The sequence below is a fragment of the Antechinus flavipes genome, chromosome 5, assembly GCF_016432865.1.
Source record: "Antechinus flavipes isolate AdamAnt ecotype Samford, QLD, Australia chromosome 5, AdamAnt_v2, whole genome shotgun sequence".
Taxonomy (NCBI): domain Eukaryota; kingdom Metazoa; phylum Chordata; class Mammalia; order Dasyuromorphia; family Dasyuridae; genus Antechinus; species Antechinus flavipes.
In genome coordinates, this window is record NC_067402.1 from 253443108 (window position 1) to 253457806 (window position 14699).

The window sequence follows — 14699 nt, forward strand, 5'->3', positions numbered from 1 at the left end:
ATAATCCTCTCTCTATATATAGCATTTCTTTAACTTTATATTATTCATGAAATATGGTATTTTTTCTAGATATTGTAACATTACTAAAACGAATTCAAATTGATATATTTTAAAGATATTGAAGAATTAATTTCAAAATTGCAAAAATAAAGATCCAAATGTGTTATCTTTAGAAAGAAAAAATACATAATAATTACTTTGACTCACATATTTGGATATGGACCCCCTGCTCAAACTAGAATTCAAAGCTCATATAATTTGGAAAGTAATGAGCATAGGATGAAGAAAAAATAATGTCCAAATATAATTTGTATAAAAATTCTTAGTAAATCTTGCCAGGTTTGATTTCTGTGATTTAAATTCTCCTCAAATTATTAAAAAAATGCCTAGGCAGAGGTATAGCATATTTAAAATTTTAATGAGAATTTTATTAAAACTGTTGGGGAATTGTAGTACTAATGGTATTTAGGTACAGATAAATCAAAAAAAAGTTTTCTTATTTCTATTTAAAATATCAAATGAAAGGCATCTATGCACAGAATAATTTATAAACAGCACTATGTAAATGTTAGCTATTTTATGTCAAGCTATTAATAAGAAATATGATGACATGATTAAATGTTAAGCACAAAAATTATGTAGAATATTATTAGGAAATATTTAATATGGAAGTTGTTGCTTGAAAAAATTGTCTAAGACAAATTTTGCATATTGTTATTTTTATCTTCCTTAATAAAGGTGTTTTGTCATCTATTTGAAATAATAAAATGCATAATTTCAATGATGTAATATATTTGACTATTACAATTACTAAAGGTGAAATAATCAAAGATGAAGGAGTCAAAATTGTGAAATTAGGAAAATAAAACAGAAATATAAAAAAAACTATTAAGGCAATTGCAGAATTCACTTTTTTGTGAAAGTTTTATATTTAAATGAAACTATTCAGACATATATATTTCTGCTATAGAGTCAACACTTGATTTTTGGATTTTAAATATATATTTTCCCATTTTATAGTGAAGACAATTTTTTCTTTCAAAAGAAACTTGAAAGTTTGGTAGGAATGATTTAAAAATAAATTCAATTTATACCAAATTGTTCAATTCCAGGACTCATTATAGTATATATATATATATATATATATATATGTTTTAAATTTCACTGAAGCTAATTTTATTTCTACTTCATATTTGAGATATTTTGAATTTCAAATAGTTTAAAATCAATGCTGAAAGCATATCAAATATCTTCCTTTCTCTCCTCCTTACCTCTCTTCCATCCCATTCATGGTAGTGGAAAGCCCATTTAGTGGCAGCATGTTTTAATGGAGCATGGGAGTTAGATTCAGGAGAACCTGGGTTCCTTTCACTATGAGATTCTGGGCAAGTTACTTATCTTTCCAAACCCTGTTTTTCCCCATATGTAAAGTATGTAAAATAATATCTATAGATACAAAATAAATTCAAGGTAGTTTGAGAGGGGAATTTTTAGAAGCTGGGGTGAATAGGGGTGAATACTTGAGGAGTGCTTTGAAAGAATTGATGATGTTTTCAGAGGAAGGGGTATATTCCAGGCACAAGATAATGGAGTTGGGAAATAGGAGTCATTTGTGAGGAACAGAGAAAAGACCAGTTTAGCTAGATTGTAGAGTGCATAAGGAGGATGTGTGATGATCATGGAAAAAAATAGGTTGGGGCAAAATTATGAAAGACTTCAAAAAGGGAGGATTTGACATCTTATTCTAGAGGGAATAGGGAGCAACTGGAATTTATTAAGTAGCAGAATGACAGAGTAACCAAGATGTTGGGAAACTCAAATAAGATAATGTGTAAAGTTCTTTGGCAACCTTAGAGCACTATACACATGCCTGTTATTAATAATAGCTGTAATAGTAGACTCATTTTTATAGCCATTTCAAAATGGTTTCACATCAGAAAATTAAATAAGCTATACAATAATTTAGTAAACTTTTCGATTTTAGTTTCTAATTTGAGGTAGACTTTAGACCCCATCTAATTTAATGATAAATTGTGAATATTTTTAATCATGGAACATTTGAAAAACAACTTTGAAGGTGTCATACAATGTAATCGAATTTTAGACAGCCTTCAGTGAAAAGAAATCAATACTAATTAGTATATGTGGATAAAACAGTGCCTTGCCTTATATATGAAGACTATATTTAAAATAGAATTAATTGGATTTGTTAACTAATTAAAACTAATAGTGTGTCTATATATGACTCAGGATGTCACTGGAATTAAAGCAGACATTTGAGAATCTTCATTTGCTCTTTCTGGGCTCACCATTTACTGACATCTGCCCCGTCTCTCCCAAAAAAAATGAATGCAACTCTAAAAAATAAAATTTATGTGAATCTTCTTTTTCATCTTAATAAGAATTAAGCATATCACCACCTTAACTTTTCAGGAAATGGATATGTAGGTAAAATTAATGCAACAGGCTATTAGAAAATTTCAGCTGTTTTTGAGGGATGCTATATAAATTTTTTTTCCAGAGAAACAATAAAAACTTTTGTGGTAATGTATATTATGGGGTGATAATGTGCCAATTAATTTTTACAGGGTGGCTAGGTTAACAATGACTGCAAGAAAGTAAGGTAAAAGTATGATATTAAAGCAGGAAGACAAATAAAAACTTTTAATTTTCATTTATTTTAGTTTTATGCTTTAATGTAAAATATATGAAACCATCTTGAGTATCTCATATTCTTTCTTATTTGTAGGGCAGAAGATAATCACACACACACATTTATTTGAATCTTTCATGCTTGTGTGAAGGACACCATAGTCCTAGGGGGGTGTTTTTTTCTTAATCTGTAACTCCTGTACAGAAGACTTTTCTTTTCAAAAAATTAATAAATAAATAAGCAAACAAACTGACCACTTTGGAAATATAAATATAGTAAAAAATCAGGTTTGGAACTTGTTTTGCAATTAAAGGGCACATGTTTACTGATGCATTTCCAGGTGTTTCACAAGCCTCTTTTATTCGAATTTGGTTTCATGGACTGGTTTCTTCTGAGTCGGTTTAAGTTGTGTTAATAAATATGCAGAAATGTGTATCATAACATAATTCGAACTTGCTAGACTTTTCAACTAGAATAGTCTTCTTTTGCTATATTTTCTTTCTTCTAGATTCACAGAGTAGAAAATAGCTATTTTTTTTTTTGTTTTGTTGATCATAACAACAGTCAGTGAGGCATAGAAATGCGAAGTCTCTCTCATGAAATTGTAAAGACCTGCAGTCAAATTCTGATTTGGATTTAAGGTCCAATAGGATTAGAAGCCAGTGGGGAAAAAGGAAAATCAGAAAAAAATATTTATTTCTTAGTTTATTGTTATTGTTGTTCAATCCCTTCAGCTGTGTCTGACTGTGACTCCGTTTGGAATTTTCATGGAAAGATACTGGAGTGGTTTGCCATTTTCTTCTCCAGCTCGTTTTACAGATGAAGAAACTGAGGCAAACAGAGTTAAGTGACTTGTCCAGGGTTAGATAGCTAGAACGTGTCTGAGATCATATTTGAATTTAGGAAGATGAGTCTTCCTGACTCCAAGCCTAGCATTGTATCTACTGATCCACCCAGTCGCCTTAATTCCTTGATGCCCCCACTTAATTCTCTAAAACTATAAATTAGTTATCAATACTGGGAAGGTGATCCTGGGCAAATTGCTTAACCCTCTCAGTGTTCCTAGTTAACTTTTTAAAACTACAAGTTACAGATTTTTAAAAAATCTACATTGGTTGAAATAGTCATCATCTTGGGAACTCCTTGCACACACAGTCATCCAGTCCATTTGAAGGCCTCTAATGTGTAAATTTTCATTACATGGAAGGTAACCCGTTCCAACTTGGGGCAGATCTAATTGTTTTAGTAAGGTGAGGCAAGTAAAATTAAACTGAAGTCAGATCATTTGACTACTTGTTGGAGTTCCAACAAACTATCTTTTCAAAACATTTTCAAAACATTATGGCTAATCTTGAATAACTCGGTGTTGGCTACCTAACAACTTAGATAATAAAGGTTTTATATATACATATATACACACATGCACATATATACACATACATGTATATGTTTATTTATATATCTACGTACATATACATGTATGTTTGTATTTGCAAGTCTTTCAGGATTAAGTGACTTATCCAGGGTCACACAGTTGGAAAGTGTCAAGTATTTGAGGTTTGATTTGAATTCAGGTCTTCCTAATTCCAGCAGGGGTGGGGTATGGAGGTGTGGGAGTGAGGGATAGAAGGGCTCTATCCACTTTGCCACCTGGTTGTTCCCCAGGTCTAGAATAATCAAAATTATAAAAAACTGTTGCTAGTTAGTTCTGCTATACTGTCTATCAGAGGAATAGATAAGTAGGTTCAATTTTTACTTTTGCAGTATAAATTTAACAGACTTTTACTCAAATAAAATTTCTCCTTAGCTATTTATTAGTCTTGTGATATTGGACAAGTCACTTTATTGCCCTAAGCCTTAGCTTCCTCATATTAGTGTCTGTTCACAGAACTGTGAGGATTATGAGGATAAAGTATTTTTACCAACTCTGAAGTACTATACAAGGAGTTCCAAAAGTCTCAGTGTAGCTTTATACTGCACTACGACTTTTGGGACACTCTGCAAAAAGTTGAGAAATTTTGGGGGAAATTAAATTTGAATCTTGTCCTCCTAAAAAGTCCTAATAGTAAAATAACTGAGCACAGGAAAATCAGATGAATTAAACATTGCAATTGTCATTACTTTCTTTTCCTTAAAAATAATATAACTATCATGTCTATGGTAACAGGATTTATATTTTCTAATGCTTCCTTATTCTAGTGATAAATATTAATGATAAGGATGTTTGCCTAGCAAAGACCTTGAGTGTAGTTTTGATCTTAAACCTCCCCCCCCCTTTTTTTTTATAGTTACTGTTTTTCTCTGTTAAACATGAAAAGATGTATATACTCTTGATTTTCACTTTTAAAAGAATCTCAAAGGGGGAGGGCGGGTGAGCATAATTCTAGCCCCGAGTTCCAAAGCCATGCAGTAATTAAATGCTAACTTTTTTTTTTTTATTTGGCTAGGGAAAAAAAAACATTAAGAAGCAAATGTTCAAAGGTAGTATATGGTAATCTTGTTGAACTTCCATTCATGTTAATGGGAGTCAGTTGGCTAAATTCTCCAAACAATGCTTTGAACATATTAGTCCCTAAAACTAAAAAAAAAAAAAAAAAAAAAAAAAGTTGCAAAGACATTAAGATGTGGAATGTTTTGAGGTTCCCAACTCCTTTTAAACACAATAAAGTAGGAAATATAATGACATGCTGTTCTTTTCTATATACATTTGAAAGGAGGATGTGACCAGTATTTGATATAATTGTTGCTCCTGGCTATGGTACCCTGGGGCACTATAAGATTTTTAGGTGTTTAGGAGGACCTGAAAATTCTTCCAATCTGAGACATTTCCTTAAGGGAGGGATGCAATAAAATCATTCAAGAGTAAAGAACAGTACTCTAACTAATGAGAAAGACACTATTTACAGACTAGGTTTTTTTTTCCTATAGGGTACTTCCTGGTATGGGAACTCCCTCTATCCTCTACCCTCCCGGCAGACTGGCAACCCCTCTGCAAATCTGAGTATTAAAGAGAAGTCTAAAGCACTGAGAAGTTATGCAACCTTAAGCAAGTTAAGCCCAATACAAAAAAACAATCCAGTCAAACAACTCAAGTCAAAGTCACACAGCCAGTAGCAGGTAGAGGCTGTCTTGAACCTAGATGTTCTCAGCTTCTAGCCTATCCTTTATCTCTCTCTCCTATTCAGAATAAGCAAAATTTCAGGATTTAACACCTTCTCTCTAAGAAATTCCTTTAAATATGAAATAAAATGAGATCACTCATTTCTTCATTTATTTATACAGGCTGTCCCAAAAGTCTTAGTGCAGTTTTAATCTAGAAAAGGTTTTGTTATTAAACTATTAAAGCCTACTACTGCATTAAAACTTTTGGGACATCTTGTATATAATAAGTATTCTGTCTTAAAAAGTGAAGAAAAATTTAAAAATTAAAAACACATAAAAGGAAAAAAAAGAATAAGAAAATTAATTACTTTTAAATCGGTCAATGAAAGCTGTATGTGTGAATATGATGTAAAAAAGAACTGGGGAGATTGGTAGACCATGAATTAAAGATGATAAAATATCCCAATCCCTCTCTCTGCGTGTATTATGTATGTAGTTAAAGAGGTTAATAATGTTTAAAATGTATAAGGATTTTTAGAGCTTTAGAAGGAAACTTTTTGCTAACTCCATTTTGCCCAAACATCTCATTTTTTTGTAGATAAGGCAACTGTAGCAATAATGTTACTAGTTGCTAGCATTTATGTAGTGCTTTTAGCTTTGCAAAATGTTTTAAATTGATGTGCATATTTATATTTAATTCACTTGATCCTTTTAACAACCATATGAGTTAAGTGCTATTATTCCCATCTTACAGATTAGAAAAATGAGGTACAGAAAAGCTAAAATGACTTGCTCAGGGAACACAAAGTTAATAAGTACCTGAGGCAGGATTTGAATTGAAGTGTTTCTGACTCTCAGTCTTCTGTTCCATCACTGTAACACGTGGCTACCTAATAATAATGCCAATGTGATATTCAAAAATATGATGGATAAACCTGGTGACAAACTGTTGTTTCTCTACATGCTAGTCCAGCAAAATTCAGAGTAGTCCAATGACCAACAGGGAATCAATTGCTTTAATCACACCAACTCATCAAGGTTGTCTGCTAAGGCGTAGAGGGGTTGTCATCCGTGTTTGTAGAAATATTCTCACAGATATAATCATTTCTTTTTTTGAAGTTTGAGGAATTATCTTCAATCAAGAGAGATGATAAATTACTATGATTTTATGCTTCTTATTTGGGACTCACAAAAAATCCTATGAGGTGAATTCTACAGGTGTTATTGTCTTCATTTTATAGAAATTTTTATATAGAATTTTTATCATCTGGAGAAAATATGTCAAATTCTGGAGATATCACTAAAGGGAGAGGGCATTCAGAAGAGAGTGATGAAAACAGTGAAGAATTTAGATACCATTTCCTGTGAGGAGATATGGAAAATATCTCCTTTGACGAAATGTGGAGGATTATGAGAAAAGGAGGAGGAAGGAGGGAGGGAGGGAGAGAAATAAGAAGGAAGGGAAGGTGGGAAGAAGGACAGAAGATTGTCATATGAATGGGATGAAATAGCATATAGTGAATAGAAAAATGGTCTCTGAATCAGAAAGACATGGATTCAGATTCTGTCTTTGATATCTACTGACTGATTCAGGTCAAATCATATAAACTCTCAGTGTTCTAGCTATCTAAGATTTTTAAGAAAAGTGCTCACCTCCAATGATAGAGGGAGTAGAGCACTCTCAGCCAACCAATGAAACCAAAGACTATGTTTCTATTCCTGTGCTATCATGTGTCTTCTAGTTGAAGAAAGAACTAGGACCAATAGAATAACGTTAGACCAAGAGATTTTTTTATAAGAACTTTTTAACAAAGCTATCCAACAATGACACATTCTAATTCAAGAAGCAGTAAATCCCCTTTCATTAGAAGTGTTGGAGAAGGATTTGTTAAGGATGTTGTAGAAGACGTTATTGTAGTAGAAGGGAGTTTAGAATATTTTCATATTAATTCACTCAAAATATTAGAATATTCTTATGAATATAAGAACATGTGAACCCTAACTTCCCATCCTTTGCCTAAAAAAGGGGGGAATCTGCCCTTTGATTTACAGATGAGAAAACTCAAGCTTTGAACAGTTGGAATTTTACCAGTCCCCTACATAGTAAGTGCTTAAAGTCTTGATGCAGACCTAGCTCGTTTTATTCCCAGATGGTTATCTGTCTTAAAATGGCCCAAGTAAGAGGAATTAGTATAAATATTATACTCTTATAACTATTCATATTTCTCTTTATAAATGCAACATAGTATAATTCAGATACTGGAACAAACTTAAGGGAAGCCTGCAGACAGGGTAGGCTCAAACTTCTTTGGGGCCATGGCTTTTTATTTACATATTTTCCAGGAATGAGTAGGGCATTTGTGCCAAGTTTTTTTTTTAAGTTTTAAAAAATAAATAAATTTCTGTAATGTGATTAAAAACATTTTACAAAACCCATAGTTTAAGAGAAAAATATATTTATTTTTAGGGATACCCTCCCCATTTACACCTTCTTATCTGTGAAAAAATATAAAAACTTCAAAAATATTTACTAGGAGAAACTTAAGATGTTTGGTCTTCTTAAAAGGCCAAAGTAAAATGTGTATATTCTAATATTTGTATGAATCAGTTTTTTTCTAAAAATATTGCTATTGATTGGAGCCTCAACAGTAGAGTTGATAAACCTGAATTGTTACATGTTTTCAGAGAAAATGTTTTTGTTGTCATGATCATGTTTGTTTTTGTCGTTATGATCATGTTGGTTTTTGTCATGGAAACGAATACATTATAGTGGGTTTCTAGTTCATAGGTAGAGTATTGTCTATTTCCCTTTGGATAGAGGAGATCTGTATATTGTTTTCACTAACTTCATGTTACTACTTATCCATGTGTATATTCAGTGTTTCAGAGAATCTCAAAGATCTAAATTAACTAAAAGCCATCTTTTTTTTTTGTTTGGTTCTATGCTTATAATTTAAAATTTTTTACCTTAAGTTTTTTTTCTTATCCTTATTCCTTAACTTTATTCATCTTTTAGGCTTACCAGAGCCATTTCCATTTCTGTCCAGTTCGGATATTTCCGTGCATTGTTTTCTGTATAAGATCTCATTGCTGCCATGAAGAAAAGCAGCATAGCATTGTAAGAAAAATCATGAATTGAGAGTCAAATGAAATGTGTTTAAACTTGATTCTGCCATAGATTAACTGAGTGATCCTCAGCAAGTCAGCCTCTTAGAGCATCTTTGATCCATGAAATGGGGAAGTTGGATTAGAGTAGAGAGTTCTTGAGCTAGAGTCCATGAACTGGTACATGTGTTTTTAAATTATATTTCAAAAGCTGTATTTCAACATAATTGATTTCCTTTGTCATCTCATGTATTTGAAAACATTATTCTGAGAAGTGGGCACACTAAACTGCCAGATCATCGCATACCACAAAAAAGAATCCCTAAAATGAATCTTAGGTCCCTTCCAAACTCAACATCTTTGAACAAATACATGTGCTGGTTTTGGAGTCAGAAAGATCCAAATTTTAATCTATCTCCTGATGGTAGCTAATTAATTATATGACTCCAGACAAGTCACTGAAATTCTTACAACCTCAATTGTATTGGTTGCAGTTTGGGTCATTGTTGGGAATAAACAGGGACTGGATTAAGGAGAGGGGGCTCAAATGAACTAGTGAATATGAAAGGCCTTTAAACAATATAAAGTGATATTGAGAAAGTGTGTATGTGTGTGTGTGTGTGTGTGTGTGTGTGAAAGCAATTTGTTAAATACACTTTTCCACTAGTTATTTCTAGTAATAAGAAGTGAACATTGAATTCTTTAACAACTGAGATACTCTACTGAAACAGAAAGGAGAATATAGTGAAATTTAAAGAATGTAGAATTTGAAAAAAAAAAAAAGGCTCTGGTTTCAAACCAGGGGTATTGTAATGTTTAATGAGATAATGGATATAAACTAAAGAACTACATAGATGCAAGCTATTATTATGATGAATCTATAGTTATAAGACATCCAGGCTAGTGATGACTTCATTCTCTGAGCATCTCCTTGCAGGGAAGTCAAACACATATTCACTTAGAAAACCACAAATTAACACTATGTTATACTGTATTTTTATTTATTTTGTTAAACATTTTCCAATTACACTTCAATGAGGGTTCTCTCTTGTACTTCAGATTTTGTCAGAGGCTGGCAGTGAACCTCTGCCCTACTTCTGCACTTCTGCAGAATTCCGGCACTCTTTATATGGTATATATATAAGGGTGCAATGGTAAATGTTTAACTACCAGGCTACATTGACATCATTAATACTTTCTTAAAGCTAGGCAATCAGTAAACAACAAATCAAGCCTAATTTGTAGCAGTTGCTGATTTCTGAGATGTAAATGATCACACCAAAAATTTAACTATTGATTCTTGCTTATGAGTGCTCCAATGTACCCCTCCTTCAAATTCTCATCCCTTCTTCAAACGCTGCCCAATTAGGGTTAGGGTTAGGGTTAGGATTACCACATTTTGTTCATCAGTGAAATAAAGTGGTTAAACTCTGACCTCTAAAGTTCCTTTCATTTGCAAATCTATGATACTATAACAACAACTTGAAAACTTTAGTTCTACTGGAAAAACCAAGAAAACAAGTTCATTTTCAATTTGTGAAATGTGTTGTCAGAAACCAAGTGACCTTGGCTAGTCTTAGGCATATAGCAATGGTTGATTGCAAGCCAGAAGAAAAATCACTCAGATCTGGTCAGAGGAATTGTGTGTGTGACAAAGTAATGGCATTAACAGTTCCTCTTGTTAGTCTGAGACACATCCGTCAGTGGTTACTGGCATTGATCATTATGTCCTTTTTAGAAGAGAATGCATATCATAGAGTGAGCCTAAATTAAAATAACATTTCCCAAGATGCCGCAAAGATTAAGCTGAGTGTAAAAATCTCAGCTTGGAAGGGGACAGCTTTATTGAATTTAAAGCATAGTCTTCAGTAATTAAGCAATCAAAAACATGTAATATTCTAAAAATAACACTCTCTGACTGATCTAATCCATTACAACAACCATTGAAAGAGCAGCTTGCCAATAAATAGAAACTCTTGCTACACATGCGCGCGCACACACACACACACACACACACACACACACACCGACAAAATTCATTTTCTTTTGCTAACAGATCTATGGAGTTAATTATGACAGAATGCTTTGCTTTGTCTTTCCTAAGTTGTAAAGAGACACAGAAACTTTTAATTTATCGATCAATAATAAACATTTATTAAGCATCACTTCATGCCTGGCTTTGTGCTAGGCAGGGGTGCACAAGGCAACAATAAATCACTACTTTTCCCCAAGGAATTTATATTCTGCTAGAAGCATCATTAAGCATATTTTTTTGTAGTTGACTTATAGATAATTAATGCTAATTAATATAGAGACCATGATCCTGACATGAGGTTGTTGGGGTGGATGAATTCTCTGACAAATCTAATATGAGAAAGTAAGACATGTATATATATATATATATATATATATATTATATATATATATATATATATATATATATATATATATACACACACACACATTAAGCAATCAAAAACATGTAATATTCTAAAAATATACATATATGTATGTATATGTATACATAGATACCAATCAATAGCAAGGTATTTAGAATGTAAGCTTCTTGAGGGCTGGGACTGTTTTGTTTTTGTTTGTATAAGCTACTCTCAGAACTGGGGCAGCTAAGTGACACCACAGTGGATAGAACTCTGGGTCTGGAGTCAGGAAGTCTCATAGTCCTGAGTTCAAATTTGACTTTTGACAGTAGCTGTGTGACCCTGGATATGTCACGTAACCCCACTTACTGAGAAGGAAATAGCAAACCCTCTAGAAATTTCTGCTGAGAAAATTCCAATTGGGGACGTGACTGAAAATGACTGAGCAAAAATATCAAGTAGAGTTCGAGCACTTACTCGGCACTTAATTATTTTCTAGTTTAAATCTGAATGTGCATCTATCACGGCAGCAAGTTGTCCAGTTACCTTGCCTTGTTTTCCTAAGCAAGCTTTTTTCTATACTTGCTGGTAAACATATTCCATGTCTCATATCTTTCCTTCATTTACAATCTTATCTGGGGGCTATAAAATGACATAGTATATATGGTACCAGTCTGGAGCCAGGAGAACCTGAATTGAAATCCATCCTCAGACTAGCTGTGTGACCCTACATAAGCCATTTAATTCCAATTGACTCCCAAACCAAACAAACAAATAAAAACCCAAACAAAAAAAAGTTTATTTGAGGGTGTTCTGAAGGTGGCTGTGAGTCTTTTGCATATCACTGAAATCAAAGCTTGATTCCTTGTTTTGTTGATTGTTGAGATTTAAGAAAATGATGGAGAAAATATTAATACTAATTAATACTAATACTAAAAATTAAGCTCAGAAGTATGTCCCGAATGCATTTTCCTTCCCAAAGAGACAGTTGTTACGCATTTACCCTCACACCCATGAACCTTTTCCTTATGTTTTCACTTTAAATTTTCCATTCCAACCACAGTCTACATTTATTCATTTGCCTTCAAATTTGAACATTTTCAGGGGGTAGAGAGAAGGCAATTGTGTTTAATTAAATGAAATGCAACAATCTTTTATCCAGTACATCAAGTTCCCACTCTATATCAGGTCCTTCATTAGGTGCTGAGGTTACACAAACAAAAACTGGCCTCTTCCAATCCTTAGGAAATTTGTAATATTTTTGTACTAATTCATTAATACAGTATAAAGTTCTTAACTTTTCCATTTTAATAACAATTTGAGATATAAAAATCTGGGATAGAGAGTTCCATATCAACTCACCCTTCTTACAGATTTGTATATGAACTTTATTAATATTTTTTATATGCTTTTCAGGCTGCTTCCATCATTTTCTCTTTTTTGCTTTACTATTTCAGATTTGTACTATTTTAAATATTTCTTATTTCTGATCCTTCTAACTTCAGTTACACTTGACAGCATATTCAATAAATCATAAAACAAATGTCTGGAAAATGTACACTTTGTAAGGGTTCTAGGAGCTCTGTCTTGAAGGTGATAGAGTACCCAAGATAATGAAAAAAGGCTAAGATTTATTCAGCCAAGTGCCTGTGATAGCTAAGACCTTTAGAGAGCACACCAGTCTCTTGCGAGGAATATTTTCTAACAGAGTATGCCCCACAGAGAAGCTGGCTTAGGAGACTAAGAAAATTGCTCACTCATATTTTGTCTAGAAAGTCATATTTTAAAATCCCCTTTGACCTCAAAGGATATGAATGGATCATTGATACCAGGAATTCTCCACACTAGTGAAATCACAGGTTGAACTGCCTCCCCATAACAATATAAAAAGAATATTTTCTTTATCTTCTATTTTTCTTTAAAAATACTAATATAAAAGATATATTGGAAAGAACACCAGTTTAAATTTAGAGACTGTGAATTCTGGTTCTCATTGTGGGACCTTAGTGAAGTCACTAAATTATAAAACTCAGTTTCCATTTCTGTAAAATGACCTCATAGGTTCCTCTCTGTTCTAAATCTATGATTCATCTTAGTTTCTTGAGGCTGAATCAGTTGAGTTTTGTATTTCCCAGGGTCAAATTCACAGCCAATTGAGTTCTATTGAAATAAAATTATTTTGAATCAACTGTTTATATGCTGAAAATTTTCAGTCATTGCCCAATATGCTTAGAAGAAAATGGCTAGCAATGGAACAGGAACAAAGCTAAGCCAATTATAGAAAAGCTATTAAGTGCAAAATTTCATAAAATGTATTTATATACTTCTTTTTTTTATATTCTAGATTCAAAACAATATGTGGGCAGGAAATGCAACCGGTGGCTCTGTGGTTACCTCCTGTATGTTGCCACGGGATACTTCTTCCTGCATGACACCATATTCTCATTCGCCTCGGACAGATTCCGGTTACACGGGGTTTTCAAACCACCAGAACCAGTTTGGCCACGTGCCCCTCAACAATTTTTTCACTGACTCTCTTCTCTCTGGGGCCACCAATGGACATGCATTCGAAACAAAGCCAGAATTTGAAAGGAGGTCTTCCAGCATTGCTGTCCTTCGAATGAAGGCCAAAGAGCACACTGCCAATATTTCATGGGCCATGTAATATACAGTACCCCTTTATTTTTCTTTTCATAGCAAAATGAAAAAAAAAACATTCTTCTTTTCATATTTAAAGGATGCAACAGTAAGCTGCTGTGTGGGGGGAGATTGTGAAAGGTCAGGCTACATGGGGAGAACAGCTTACAATGAATACTAATATTATTTAACAATAAAATCTAAGAACAAATTTGTAGAGGGACTAAATTGGTTTACCATGCACGGATCTCAACCAACTCTGTTTAGTGGTAAAGCCTTTTCTATTGTACCAGTCGATGAAATATGATCATAAAACCTGCTAAAAGAATAAATGCATTAAACAAATACCTTTGCTAGAGATTGATTTATGTGACCGCTTCATACTAAGGAATTCCCTATAAATTAATACCCGATAGAGGAGGAGGAAATCCACTGGGGAAAATTTCAGTGTAGCAAGTAAATACTGATGTAAGGTGTTTGGGGAATTGAATGTATGTCTCTCCATCCCGGTGGGTATAACTCCTTTTTGCTGACACTTTGATATTCAGATTTTCAAAGAGCTTTTTAGATCTCTCTGTTTTAGGACCTTTCTACTGTGTGAAGAATTACTACTCAAAAATGAGCAACATTTGCATGAGATTTGGGGTCAGCTATATGAACCTATGTGGTCAAAGGTCATAATTGAAATATACTAGTACTGAATTCACATATAATTTCAAGGATAATTTTTGTTTAATGTCATCATTTTGTGGACTTACTGGTTACCGGATTACTTCAAATGAAAGAAAAAACAAAACAAAACAAACGCTTATCTGATTAGGGAT

General features: G+C 33.0%; 1 protein-coding gene across 1 annotated transcript in view; it reads left to right on the forward strand.

Moving 5' to 3' along the window:
• ALX1 (ALX homeobox 1) overlaps positions 1–14220 on the forward strand; it is a 30133-nt gene extending 15913 nt beyond the window's left edge. The window contains exon 4 of the mRNA XM_051961076.1: positions 13583–14220. Coding sequence (XP_051817036.1) covers positions 13583–13903 — 321 coding nt within the window. The 3' untranslated portion in view covers positions 13904–14220. The remainder of the gene's footprint in view (positions 1–13582) is intronic.
• The last annotated feature ends 479 nt before the right edge of the window (positions 14221–14699 follow it).